General features: G+C 45.6%; 1 protein-coding gene across 1 annotated transcript; it reads left to right on the top strand.

Moving 5' to 3' along the window:
* Positions 1-689: 689 nt before the first annotated feature.
* LOC146342851 (vomeronasal type-2 receptor 26-like) lies at positions 690-7,972 on the top strand. Its single transcript, XM_084808037.1, has 6 exons — positions 690-980; positions 3,677-4,540; positions 4,959-5,186; positions 5,693-5,819; positions 6,147-6,535; positions 7,469-7,972. Exons 1-6 carry the CDS (start codon positions 690-692, stop codon positions 7,970-7,972), a joined length of 2,403 nt encoding a protein of 800 aa, XP_084664163.1.
* The last annotated feature ends 6,413 nt before the right edge of the window (positions 7,973-14,385 follow it).

Genomic DNA, 14,385 nt, shown 5'->3' with positions numbered 1-14,385 from the left:
CCGTGATAGGCTACATAAATACGAAGCCTATCATGGCCATTCAAAAGGAGGCGAATGGCGGCCGCAGATGTGGCCGCCATTTGAGGAGCACCAGAACGGCTGACAAAGGTAGGCTCCATTCCAGGCCCATTTCACGGGGTGGTGGGGCGGGTGGCTTCATTCCACCATGGATTCCGGGGGGGGGGGTGAATGTGCTGGCATGTAGGGTTTTTTTCTGCCTGATCATGCATAGGATTGCACCCGAAGTGACAGAAATGAGTGGTACTGTGATACAGAAGATTCATGAATTCATATTTCTTCTGATATAGTAAACTCACTCTCTTTGTTGCAGTGTTTTGCTCAACGCAGCAAAACTAACAGAAAATATTACGGCACATACAGGAGTACTCAAAGCTGGAGGGAAACAAAGGAAGTAAAGAAGAACACAGAGGGGTTTCTTGTTTTTTGTTTTAAAGATAGATAAGAGTAGACACGTGAAAATAATATGCAGAACATAAATACAAGATTTCTGATTCATCATGAATTATATTTAGGCTAAAGTTTTTATAAGCTCAGTACCATCAGTAACAAATATAAGAATATTCTTCCAATCTAAACCAGTTAAGAGACAGAAATGGGTGGTATTGTGATACAGCAGATTCATACATTGTAGAATTCTGATATAGTTAATTCATTCTCTTTGTTGCAGTATGGTAACAAAATTCTACCAGCACATCCTGGCCTTGGCATTTGCTGTGAATGAGATCAACAAGGACCCCAAGATCTTGCCCAATATCACACTGGGATTCCACATCTATGACAGTTATTATGATGCAAGGATGACATATCGTACCACTCTGGATCTGCTCTTCAAATCACGTAGATTTGTCCCCAACTACAAATGTGACACCCAGAAAAACCTCATGGCCATCATTGGAGGACTTGGCTTTGATACCTCTGTCAATATGGCTGACATTTTAGGCTACTACAAGATCCCACAGGTAGGATCTGTGCAGCTGGTACAGGAAATCACACTCTTGTTTTATTATGTGAATCATTTGGTGGTTCAAAGGGAAGGAGGGGTATGGCTGGCAGGGAAACTCTATCCCAGAAAATGCATCATATTCTGATAGCTTGATAAAATTCTAGGATGCATACCATTTTCATACAACCTACCTCATATATATATATATATATATATATATATATATATATAGTGAGGAGGGGAAATGAATCAGTTTCCCCAACCAAAAAAATGTAAAGTCTCCCCTTTCACAAAATCTGATACCTTATTCTTCTCAAATTTTGCAGGTAGGGATGTCAGAGAATTCCTCCATGGATCTCGGTGAGGCTGAATGCCAGTGCATTCGGCCCCCTGAAATCTGTGGTGGAATGAAGCCCCCCGCCCCCCCACGAAAGGCACGCAAAACAGAGCACTTACCTGCTGCCATTCGCGCTGCTTTGCGAATGGTGGCCATGTCTGCTGCCACCATTCGCTTCCTCATTATAGCCATGATAGGCTACGTAAATACTTATGTAGTCTATCACAGCTAACGGAGGGATGCCATCTGCATCTCTGCAGAAGCTGTGATAGGCTACGTAAGTATTTACATAGCCTATCATGGCAAAAAAAAAAGGGAACGCAAATGGTGGCAGCTACGGTGGCCGCCATTTGTGTTCCCTTTTTTTCCCCCGTGAAAGGCTACGTAAATATTTACGTAGCCTATCACGGGAAAAAAAGGGAATGCAAATGGCAGTGGCTACAGCTGCCGCCATTTGCTTCCCTGTGCAGGCTGCCCAATGGCTGGATGTCTGGTTGCGGGAGGCCCCGGCTGGCGGCTCTGCAGAGTTGCCGCAGAGCGGAGCCTGCCGGGGAGAATTTTGGGGGGAGGGACAGAGCTCCTCCCCCCACCACTGATGTCACCCTTCGAAAAGGTAAGTGACTTTTGTCCATCCCTATTTGCAGGTGTCTTATCTGGGGGCACCTCTATGATGTATGCCACTTTTATAACGCACTCAAAAGCATGCAGGGATAAGGACATCTGTTTTCAGAAACCCCCAAACTGAACATGCTGCTTTTGCTCAAATGGGCTGTTATGAAGTAGCTCTCTTTGGAGTGAGCAGTGCTGACTCCATGTTGAGACACAGCCAAAAACCCAGGCATCTTCATCCGCAGCCTCAGCAAAGGTGGGAGAAAAGCACAGGAAATGGGTTGAGAGCAACATGCAAGACTAGATCAAGCAATTCCATTTCTAATGGGCTGCTTAAAATGCATCCCCCAAAGGCAAAGTTGGGGGTCAAAATTCAGCAAAATGTGAATGTGCTGGGTGGCAAGAGTGATATCTGGAAAGTTACCTAGTCAATCACATACAATATGCTCCTATTGTTGAACACCAGCCTATTGTTGAACACCACCTGTCTTTAACACAGTCATTAAGATGCAAGATCATCTTTGGTTAAGTTAATAAGAGACAGTAAGTAGGACTTTTGTTTTTGGCAAGTACAGCCATCATCCCCAAACACCCTCTTCTATTATACAAGATGGGAGGCCAACTCAGTCTTTCCCCCATAGTAAGTAGCCCCATTAGCCGTGCCTATGAGCAGTGTCTAGCTCATCAGAGTTGTGATGTCACTGCCTTTCTCTGAACTGTGTAAGAAGCCTCAGGTTGGGGCAGTCCTGAGTCCCCCTCTTCTCAGAGGTCGGGGGCCATGCTGCTGCTGAAATCACTCAGAGTCTCTCCTCCCAGAGGAAAGGCTCCATGCTGAAATCACTGAAATTGCTAAGCTCTTTGCTTGCCAGAGCAAGGTGCCAACAGCGGGTGCTTCACCACCAAGGCTCTCTGCCTTCCTTCCTCTTCACCTGAGACCAGGAATTGCAACACGCACTAGTTCCTGTCTGCAAGAATGGGCTTCAGCCCAAGGAAAGGCATATTGCTTGTAGAGGTTCTTTCTAGAAATTGTAGCCTCCACACCCTCTTTCCCTTCTGTGTGCGTGTGTGCATGTGTGTGTGTGTGTGTGTCAGTACCAGTAGTGTAGTGGCAAATTCAGAAGTTCAGGGTCCCTTCATGACAGTCACAGCAGCCAAGGCCCCTCACAGCCACACCCCCTTCTAAGATTACACAACCTTGTAAGGTATACAACCTTCAGCTGGGATCAAAACAACAGTGCAGCTGAGAGTAAGGCAGTGGCATTTCCATGATGTCTGAGAAAAAACGCAGGAGTGTTAAAAAAAATTTCACTCACTCACTCAAACACAAACATTTTAGGTTTTCAAAATATTACACTCTATGGAAGCTTCACCCTCACTCGGCAGCAGGGAAGGGGAGGAGACTGCTGGAAGAACCTGGCCCACAGCAGTAGGCTGGGAGTGGGAAGGAAGTGGCTGAGACCTGGCTCTTAAAGAAGTCCTGGGTCTTCGTCCCTGTGAGACCCCCTACCACTACCCCCCCAGTCAGTACACATCCCTAAACAAAATGCATATAAAAATAAAACAACCTTGATCTGTTGGACAAAACTGCTAAGAGGTGGTGTCATGTTGCTAACACCACTAGAGAATATCTACATAATTCCAGCCAGGATGCTGCATCATGTTCCTTCAGACCCTGCCCTAGGACTTTTTCAGAAGTAATAATTGCATTGAAAAGCATGCAATATAGACATCCTAATCTATCTCTAAAACATCTAATTTCCATTTAGCTCACATATGGCTCAATTGCCCTGGAGGAGAGAGACACAATGCAGATCAATTCATTTTACCGCATGGTCCCAAATGAAGACAGTCAGTACATGGGGATTATCCGGTTACTTCAGCATTTTGGATGGACATGGGTTGGGATCTTTGTTGTAGGTAATAGCAGTGGAGAACATTTCTTGCAGGCCCTGGAACAATTGCTTCCTGAGAATGAAATCTGTTCAGCCTTTACAAAAAGAATCCCACAGCTAATCTCTGTTGATAACTTGGATGAATTTACTGATATAGTCTCAGAGATATATGTTCTTTTCACATACAATAAAGCCAGTGCATTTATCATCTATGGGGAATCACTGACAATTTCATGGCTAAGAACTGTTAAGTTTATACTAGATTCTAGAAAGGAGGAAAATACTTCATTTAGAAAGGTGTGGATTATGACAACCCAGATTGATTTCATATTAAAAGGCTTTCAATGTGGTTGGGATCTTCAGTTGTTCCAAGGTGCCATTTCATTTACAATTCAATCAAAGGATCTTCCAGGGTTCCGAGAATTTATTCAGATCGTAAAACCTTACTGGACCAAAGGAGATGGTTTCCTCAAGGACTTCTGGGAGCAAGCATTTGACTGTTCATTTCCAGATCTGAGAGAGCCTATACATGCCAAAGGATCGTGTACTGGGGAGGAGAGGCTGGAAAGTCTTCCAGGGCCTCAGTTTGAAATGGACATGACTGGCCACAGCTACAGTATCTATAATTCTGTCTATGTTGTGGCTCATGCTTTGCGTGCCATGTTCTCATCCAGATCCAACCACAGAACAATGGTGGGGGGTAAAATGGCTTATCTTCATGATCTGCAGCCTTGGCAGGTAATGTCTCCGCAACAATAACTTGTTTATTTCAACAAACAGATTAGTTCTATGGTCAGAATGCATCCAGCTTTCTCCTCCATGAATTCATTACAAGATGGAGTTATGCATCTTCTTCATTAATCACATTATGTGACTTTAAATTTCTTCCCATAATGGGAGACTAAAAGTGATAGAAGTCTCGATGTTCATACTTGGTCTTTCTCACATGAAATTATATAGGGCTGGATTCAATGGTTGAATTGAATGTTAGTCTAACTTTAGTCCCATTCATTTCAATGGATCTACTCTAATTAGGACTAACATTTCTTACAACCCATAAACATAATCATTAAGGAAAGAAGAACTCTCTGATATGATATTCCCCAATCTTATCTTTCAACTCCCTTTTTTGTTTTCCTTTTTCTCTTTCAATTAGCTCCATCCATTTCTTCATACCATTTCATTTAATAACTCAGCAGGAGAAGCAGTGTCCTTTAATGATAACAGGGAAGTAGAAGGTGGATTTGACATTGTGAACTTGGTCACTTTTCCCAATAACTCTTTCAAGAGAGTGCAGGTTGGAAGGGTGGATCCCAAAGCTTCTGAAGGAAAAGAATTCATTATTAATGGAGATATGATTGTATGGCACAGAGGGTTTAGCCAGGTATGGATTCTGAGGCACTTTTGGTGGACTAAATATTTTCCAGATGGGTAACCAGGGTACCAAATGTATGTATCTTTCTCTGTCTAACCTGACCTTGAGATTGGTCATCAAACCCTAGAAGAAAGTCAGTGCTACTTAGTACATTCAAAAACAAGAAACCATATTGTGTGGCCAAATATGTCTCTTCTTATCTTCAAAATATGTTACATTTTTCATACATAGTTAATGAAGCTATATACAAGAATTATATATACAAGAATCATGGTGAATATTTACCACGTCTTGATTAAGTATTTTTTTTAATTTATTAAATTAAAACTGCCCAATAACCATTACTCTCTTGGCTGTGAGTATGACTTGAGTGATTCACACATTTTTGTTCCTGCAGGCCACCAGTTGGCTCTCTCTGTTTCTATGGGAAATGATACTAGCCTAGAGATGTTTAATTGTACAATAAACAGATATGAATATCTCCCATTCTAAGCCTTTCTCATGTGTTTATATAGGTGCTTCCCATTTCTCTGTGTAATGAACACTGTCACACTGGTCATCAGAAGAAAAAGAAGGAAGGGGGGAAGTTTTGCTGTTATGATTGTGTTCCATGCCCAGAAGGGAAAATTTCAAACCAGACTGGTAGGTAATGCAGAGCTCCAGTTTTGCAATCAATGGGTTGGGTCCAACAGTGTTGTTCTACATGCAAAACAATTCTTCTTCTGGGATAGGACTTCATGTGTCCTCTCCTCCCTCCTGAAGAACTCCACATGCCCTGCAAATATTTTCTGGAGGGTAGCCCAACTCTCTGGGGGAAAACTGGAGGGCATGGGGGAGAAGAGGAGGCATGAAATCCCATTTCACAAGCAGAATTATTCTCGGTGCAGAAGAATAGCTTTGGATCCAACCCATACAGTTCATGCTAACAGATGAATTGGTACTGGAATGGGACCTCATTATCTTTTTCAGATATGAATGACTGTTTCAAATGTCCAGAAGATCAGTATCCAAACAAGAATAGAAATGCTTGCATCCCCAAAACTATACATTTTCTGTCTCATGAAGAACCTTTAGGGATCAGTTTAGCCTCCGTTGCTATTTCATTTTCCTTCATCGCAAGCTTGGTGCTACGCATCTTCCTAAACCACAATGATACTCCCATAGTCAGAGCCAACAACAAGGACCTCACCTACACTCTCCTCATCTCTCTCCTGCTCTGCTTCCTCTGCTGTTTGATGTTTGTTGGCCAGCCTGGGAAAGCAACCTGCCTTCTCCGACAACCAGCTTTTGGTGTCATCTTCTCAGTCACTGTTTCTTGTGTTTTGGCAAAAACCACTATAGTTTCTCTTGCATTCAGAGTAGGGATGGCGGAGAATTTCTCCCCGAAACTTCGGGGAGCCGAGCGCCAACGTGTTCGGCCCCCCGAACAAGTTTCGGGGAGAAATCCTCTGCACCCCCCCGCACCCCGCACCCCCCCCGGGACGGGACTTACCTTCCCTGAATGTCCCTCCCGGCGGCGGGTCTGGCTGGTGGTTCATCGGGTGTTCGAGCGGGGTGGGAGCAGCAGCCGGTCTTTCGACCGGCTGCCGCCCCCGCCATTGCAATAAAAGAAAAAAAAAAAAGTCCCCTGATAGGCTACGTGACGATTCACGTAGCCTATCACGGCTAGATTTGCAAAGTCAGCCATGATAACCTACATGAATCGTCACGTAGCCTATCACGGGTGACTTAAAAAAAAAAAGTGTGTACGGATAATGACGGCCCCATAGGGAGCTGCCATTCGCGTTCCTTATTTGGTCGCTGTAGTCTACGTAAATGTTTACGTAGACTACGGCGAAAATAAGGGCAACGCTATTTGCGTTGCCCTTATTTTCGCCGTAGTCTACGTAAACATTTACGTAGACTACAGCAACTAAATAAGGAACGCGAATGGCGGCTCCCTATGGGGGCCGCCATTCGCGTACGCGCTTTTTTTTTTTAAAGTCACCCGTGATAGGCTACGTGACGATTCACGTAGCCTATCATGGCTGACTTTGCAGATCTAGCCGTGATAGGCTATGTGAATCGTCACGTAGCCTATCAGGGGGCGTTTTTTTTTTTTACTTCCGCGTTCACGGCCGGGCGAGGCGAGGCGCCTCCTCCCCAGCCTGAATTTCAGCCGGGCGAGGCGGGAAGCCTCCCCCCCTGGCCTGAACTTTGCGGGGGGAGCAGCGAAGCGCTCCCCCCCACCACGAACAAGCTGCGAGAAAAGGTATGTGACTTTCATCCACCCCTAATTCAGAGCCACAAACCCTGGATCTAGGCTGAAGAACTGGGTGGGGAAAAGACTTGCCCATTCCATTGCCCTCTCATGCTCTCTTATTCAAGCAACCATTTGTACTGTATGGCTGACCTCCACTCCCCCTTTCCCAGATTTAGACGTGGACTCAGTAGCTGAAGAAATCACTGTGCAATGTAATGAAGGGTCAATCACTATGTTTCACTTTGTCCTGGGCTACATGGGGCTCTTGGCCATTGCCAGCTTCATTGTGGCCTTCGTGGCCTGTAAGTTACCTGATAGTTTTAATGAAGCCAAGTTCATTTCATTCAGCATGTTGGTCTTCTGCAGTGTGTGGGTCTCCTTTGTTCCAACTTATCTGAGCACAAGAGGCAAAGACATGGTGGCTGTGGAGATCTTTTCCATCTTGTCCTCTGCTGCTGGATTACTGGGTTGTATCTTTTCCCCTAAATGCTACATCATTATGCTGAGGCCTGAATTGAACAGAAGGGAACAACTAATAAGGAGAAGGAATTAAATATTTTTCCTGGTCTTCCTTCTATTATAATGTACTACCAATATGATAATGGTTTTAAGACTAAAGTGGTTACTATAGGATTAATGATATAAATGTACATAAAGTTACCCACATATTTCCCCATAGAGTTTATCTTGCTGCTCCAACTCTCCGTCAGCCCCATTGACTACAGCAAGCCAATGTTCAGTGTCTGGGAATCACGTAATAGCTCAGAGGTGGGCAACTTGTGTCCATTCAGAGGTTCATCCCTAGTAAGCACAGAATTTGATGATTGGAGTTGTAGGCTAAAACATCTGGCAGGCACATGTTGCCCTCCTACGCTACTTCACGAGCACAAAATGTTCACCCCCATGCTCCAGAAAGGTACAGTGGGACAATGCAACATATTGCTATTTTTCCTTTAATTGGGGCATCTCAGATAACCTCTGAGAGCTTCAATGTCATAGGGTAAGGTACTCATGACATAATGAGTTCTTTACTTCATCATGAATTCACTGCTGTAGATGTGCTGTACATGAGGAGGCTACCTTCCAAAAATGTTTAGAAACTTCAGCTGGTCCAGACTGCTGCAGCCAGCCAGACTGTTGACTGGGACTGGTTAGAGAGAGCACATGATTCCCTTGTTACAAGAGCTTCACTGGCTACTGGTGCATTTCTGGCAGAATTCAAAGTCCTGGTTATGACCTATAAAGCTGTATACACAAATAGACCAGGCCACAAGAGAGAATACTTTCTCCTATATGAACATGCCTAGATCTTAAGAACTTAGGGAGGTGCCCTTCTTTGAAGACTCCCATCTTCAGAAGCATGTTTGGTAGCATAGATCATAGAATCATAGGGTTGGAAGGGGCCTACAAGACTATCGACTCCAACCGAGCTCAATGCAGGAAGCCTGATTCCCAGGCAGTCTCCCATCCAAGTACTAACCAGGGCTGACCTTGCTTAGCTTCCGAGATCAGACAAGAGCATAGTAGCTCAGAGGATGTGGAGCTCTCTGCCAAGGGAGATTAGGTTTTCTCCTTCTTTGTTCTCCTTCCTAGGGATGGCCGTGAATTTCTCCCCGAATCTCAGGGAGGCCGAATGCCAACACATTTGGCCCCCCAAAATTGGCGGTGAAATTCTCCACCCCCCTCCCCCCCAGGATGGGACTTACCTTTGGCTAATGTCCCTCCTGGTGGCGGGTCCCGGCAGCGTTTCGGCGGCGTTTCGGTGGCGTTTCGGCGGGGGCGGGGGCAGCGGCTGGTCTTCCGACCAGCTGCAGCCACCGCCATTACAAAATAAAGTAAAAAAAACAACAACACCTGTGATAGGCTACGTAATGATTAACGTAGCCTATCACAGCTAGATTTCCAAAGTCAGCCGTGATAGGCTACGTTAATCGTTACGTAGCCTATCACGGGTGACTTTGAAGGGAAAAAAAAAAGCGCGTATGCAAATGGCAGCGCCCATGGGCGCCGCCATTTGCGTTCCTTATTTGGTCCCGGTAGTCTACATAAAGATTTATGTAGACTACAGAGAAAATAAGGGCAACGCAAATAGCGTACGCGCTTTCTTCTTTTTTTTTCAAAGTCACCCGTGATAGGCTTCATAACGATTAACGTAGCCTATCATGGCTGACTTTGGAAATCTAGCTGTGATAGGCTGCGTAAATCATTACGTAGCCTATCACGGGTTTCCCCCCACACACTTTGTATTTCGCGGCCGGGGAGATGAGGCGCTTCTCCCCGGCCTGAATTTTGGCCAGGTGAGGCGGGTCGCCTCCCCCCCCAGCCTGAACTTTGGGGGGAGAACCGAAGCACCTCCCCCCCACCGCGAAGCAAGCTGCAGGACCAGCATTAGGGATCATCCCTAATGATCATTTGGCCATTCTAAAAGAGATCTGTCCTGCACCCACAGTGCCAACTATCATTTCTGTAGAGCATACAGCTCTATCCTCACCAGGTTTATACAGAAAAAGGAGGACACTCTGAGGAATACCTCTGAAAGGCCAGTGGCTGAATTCATACACAAATATATGATTTTGAATTCTACAGATCAGCCTTCTTCAATCTGGTACTCTGGAGATGTTTTAGACTGCAACTGCCATCAGCATGATCAATGTTTAGGGATACTGGGAGGTGGAGTCAGAAGCATCCAGGGGGCACCAGATTCATAATAAAGTTGTGCAAACCAGAAAAAATCAAGCTATTAGATTGCAAGTGTTGCCCCCCCCCAATATCAGTGCATATTTTCATACATATTTTTCTGAAATGTATGGATCAGTTCTGCCCATCTTTGAAATGTACACTTTCTTCTCCCATTGATTACAGCATATTTGTGCACATCTCTCAAAAGCAGGGATGTACGAATCCCACTCACCGGTCTGCTGCTGGGGTCCGCGGGGGGGGGGGGAGGTGATCCATCCCTCCCCGCCGGAATCCTCCCCAGCCAGCTCTGCTCCGCAGCTAGGCCGCAGAGCCGCCGGCCGGGGCCAGCCGCAGCTGGACTTCCGGCCACTGCTGGGCCGCTGCGGCCGCAAATGGCAGCCATCGTAGCGGCTGCCATTTGGGTGCCTACATTAGGCCATGATAGGCTACATAAGTATTCATGTAGCCTATCATGGCAAAAGGCAGGCACGCAAATGGCATAGTGGCTGCCATTTGCATGCCTGCATTAGGCCATGGTAGGCTACGTAAGTATTTACGTAGCCTATCACAGCAAAAGGCAGGCACACAAATGGCAGCTGCTATGCCATTTTGCCATGACAGGCTACGTAAATACTTATGTAGCCTATCATGGCCTAATGCAGGCGCACAAACGGCAGCCGCTACGACAGCCGCCATTTGCGGCCGCAGCGACCGGAAGATGACCTGGAGCCGCAGCTGTCGCAGCCGCCACCACCATCAGGTAGGTCCATCCTGGGGGGGATTTCAGGGGGTGTCGGGGGGGAGGTCGTTCTGCCATGGGCTCTGAGGGGGGGCAGATTCTAAAGAATCCAGCCTCTCTGGAGGCCTTGGTGGATTTCTCCAACATCCCTACTAAAAAATATACTTTTTTCTCATGAATATTTTTCAAATGTATGCATGCTGTTGAACTCATTTTCTTTGTTATGTGAATTACATTGCAAACTTGGAAATATCCAGACAAATCACATCTAGGTTTGTGTTCTACCTGGAAGGTGCAAACTGAAAATTCTGATCAAAATGGTCTGAAATGAATTTCTTATACATCCTTAGTTGGACAACGCTGCTGTGTACTATAGGGCTAGCATACAAGACTCATGTCAATGTTGTCAACACAGCCTACCATTACCAACTATGTGGCGAAGCACATGATGACAGAGTAGTGGAGGTCCAGCCATTGTAAACCTTGGCTCTGTACAAGGGATGTGGGACCCTATTCAGGCACAGATGCACAGGATCTTCCATATCTGAGGAGAGGCTGCACAATTCCTCAGGTTTGTCTCCAGCAAAAGAAGACAGTTGCAGGTATGGCTGGATAAACATGGGGAAAGGGAATAAGGACAATGGTTCTTAAAATGGCTGTCTGAAAGAGGTGGTGGTGGGACAGAAGACAAGATAAAAACCTGAATGCTAGAAGCACAAAGGAGGAAGAAAAACAAAGCAGGAGCAAAAAGGCTCAGTAGATATGGTTGGAAAGGGCACCAGGCAAGGCGCAAAGACATGAAGGTACAAAAAGGGGTAGCAGGAAGGCAAAGGGACCAGAGAGCTTATCAGAAGGCCAAGGAGCTGAAACAGAGGATGCTAAGAAAGTTAAAAGAGACCTTCCAGTACAGACAGCAAACAGAAAAGTACAGGACCAAGAATACAACATAAAACTTTCCCACCTCCACAGCAAACATAGCGCTAGACCATCCTGACCCCACAACTACTTATGAACAGAGTGCACAACCACGTAGACAATCATTCTGCTCCTGAAACTACTTAGGGTGCAATCCTATGCATGTTTAGACAGAGAAAAGTCCTACAACTGGCTGGGGCATGCTGGGAGTTGTAAGACTTTTCTCTGTCTAAACTTGCATAGGATTGCACCCTTCACTGTGTTGCAGCATTGACATTCACCCTGGTCCTGCAGTGACTGCATTCTGCAGTCATTCTGCAAGACTTCCTCCTGGTTCTGCATTTATTTACCAATACCAGGATGTTCCACCTTATCCTGCAGCTACTCAGTTTGGACCCTAAGAAGGGATCCTGCTCCTGCAACTACTGACTTGAATGATCCTGTGTTGTAATTAGGGATGCACGAATTGTGTACCTTCTGTGCCGCTTGACTTCCCCAGTTTGCGTCCAGTGCTTTGTTCCACTGTTCACAAGCCCCTGGAATTCTCCTCTTTTTTCTGCTCTGAAAATTGTGAAGATAAATCCGTACCGACAACCGTAATTCCAGTGCCCAGCCATCTCTGTAAGTCTGCATAACTTCCGTAAAAATCGCTATTTTTTATAAATATTTAATTTTTTTTTTTAAAAAAAAATTGAAATCCTCCATCTCCATTTACTTTCAGCCAAAACACTTCCTCTTCCTAGGGGCTTCTCAAAAGAAGGCTGTCTTAGGTGTGCCTGAGCAATAAACTCTTTGTTTAAAGCAACACTGTTTTAAAGAAAGAAAAAAACCTTTCAAAATGACCATGCCGGTCCTGGAGCGGCATGTTCATTTTAAAAGGTTTTTTCTTTGTTTAAAAACAGCATTGCTTTAAACAAATAGTTTATCGCACATCTGACAGCCTTCTTTTGGGAAGCCCCTAGGAAGAGGAAGTGTTTTAGCTGAAAGTAAACCGAGACCGAGGATTTCAATTGAAAAAGAACACCCACAAACAAGGCGGTGGGCACAATACTTTTTTTTTAAAAAAAGTACATATTTATTATCGGAATATACTACACTGTGTTTTTATTTATGAAAATTTCATGACTCTTTGTGGACGACGAAAAAAACCCGCATGACTGCTGGCTTTGCTGGACCTCGTGGTGCCGCTCCGCAGAGGATTCCGTGGCATGGACTGAAGGGAACTCGATCCCATTTCAGTCCGTGGCAGAATTCTCTGACATCCCTAGTTGTAACAAGGATTAATAAACTCTAGATTAGCTGTTGTATTTACAATGTCATGTTATTCCTTCTGGTTGAAAACAAGGGCAATGATATGTTCCCCATGATGGAATGGGCATCTTTTGACACCGTGTTTTCATATGTGGAAGAGCATAGCAGTCACATACTTGTTTAATGGTGTGTAGTACCATCACTACAACTTTACCAGTACAAGATGGCAGATCGAGAACCCTGAAGGGCTCTCAATCTATAATTCAATGTGGGGAAGATAGTAGAGGTAGGGGAGGGGAAGAATATGCATTTATTCAAGTTACACTTCCTTAGTCTTAGTTAAAGTGAAGTAGGACTAGAGGTTGCTGTAGGCTTTACAGAAATATTGTATTTGGAGGAGGAATTTTGTGGAATCTTGCAAGACACCAGCCCTTTATCGCTATCTAGAATCAAGTCAATAGGTAGGAAGAGAACCACTGGACTAAAGTACCTCCAATACCATTCCACATAGTTGGTCCAGAGGTATACCATGTTCAATGGTATCAAGGCTACAGAGAGATCAAGCAGAAGATGTAAGGTCTCACTCCCTTTATCCGCCTCTTGATAAAGCTCATGCATCATGATGATTTGCGTCCCTGCAGAGGACGTGATAGGCTACGTAACTATTTATGTAGCCTATCACGGTGGGGGGGGGGAACCCCAGTGGATGCAAATGGCGGCGGCTACTGCCATTTGCGTAAGCTAGGGTTTTTTCCCCCCTGCTGTGATAGGCTACATAAATATTTACGTAGCGTATCATGGCTCACCACAGGGAGGCAAATAACGGCGGCTACGACAGCTGCCATTTGCATCCCTTCAGGGCTGCCCAGCGGCCAGATGTCTGGCTGCGGGCAGGCGGAGCCAGCTGGCGGCTCCACGGCTTGGCCGCGGAGCAGAGCCGGCCAAGCAGGATTCTGGTGGGAAGCATGGAGTGCCTCCCCCCCCGTCGAGGATTCCGGGGGGAGGGACGGAGCGCGGAGCCAGGTAAGCGGGTTTTGTACACCTCTACTTGAATCTTGAGGTTTGCCATTGAGTGCACATGGCTCATGGCAACAAAGAGTTGTCAGGGGAAGTGGACAGGTGTAGGCAAACAGATGCCAAATTGGTTTGCCTGGCTGCCATGTGCCATGTGCCATGACATGTGCCATGCCAGGGCCCCATCCAGCCTCACCATGAAAGTGCAGCAAAGGATAAACTGAAGGGTGGCCATGAATCTCCATGCAGGAGATCTCGCGGCACTGTCAACCTTTAGGGTATACCATCAGACAACTATCAGCCAGAGGAAAGCCGTTTGAGGTAACCAACACAGCAGTGGGGAATGTTTTAGCATCCACAGTGCTCAT

Source organism: Heloderma suspectum, chromosome 6 (genome assembly GCF_057233095.1).
Source record: "Heloderma suspectum isolate Gila_16-S chromosome 6, 16-S_ref, whole genome shotgun sequence".
NCBI lineage: Eukaryota > Metazoa > Chordata > Lepidosauria > Squamata > Helodermatidae > Heloderma > Heloderma suspectum.
Note: the sequence above shows the minus strand (reverse complement) of the source record. Positions and strands in the feature narration are given on the sequence as shown.

Excerpts from the sequence above, each read along its gene's own strand:
- LOC146342851 (XM_084808037.1), top strand. The coding sequence starts at position 690 with ATGGTAACAAAATTCTACCAGCACATCCTGGCCTTGGCATTTGCTGTG. Across the intron at positions 981-3,676 it reads GCTACTACAAGATCCCACAG|CTCACATATGGCTCAATTGC; the intron begins GTAGGATCTGTG and ends ATTTCCATTTAG. Across the intron at positions 4,541-4,958 it reads ATGATCTGCAGCCTTGGCAG|CTCCATCCATTTCTTCATAC; the intron begins GTAATGTCTCCG and ends TCTTTCAATTAG.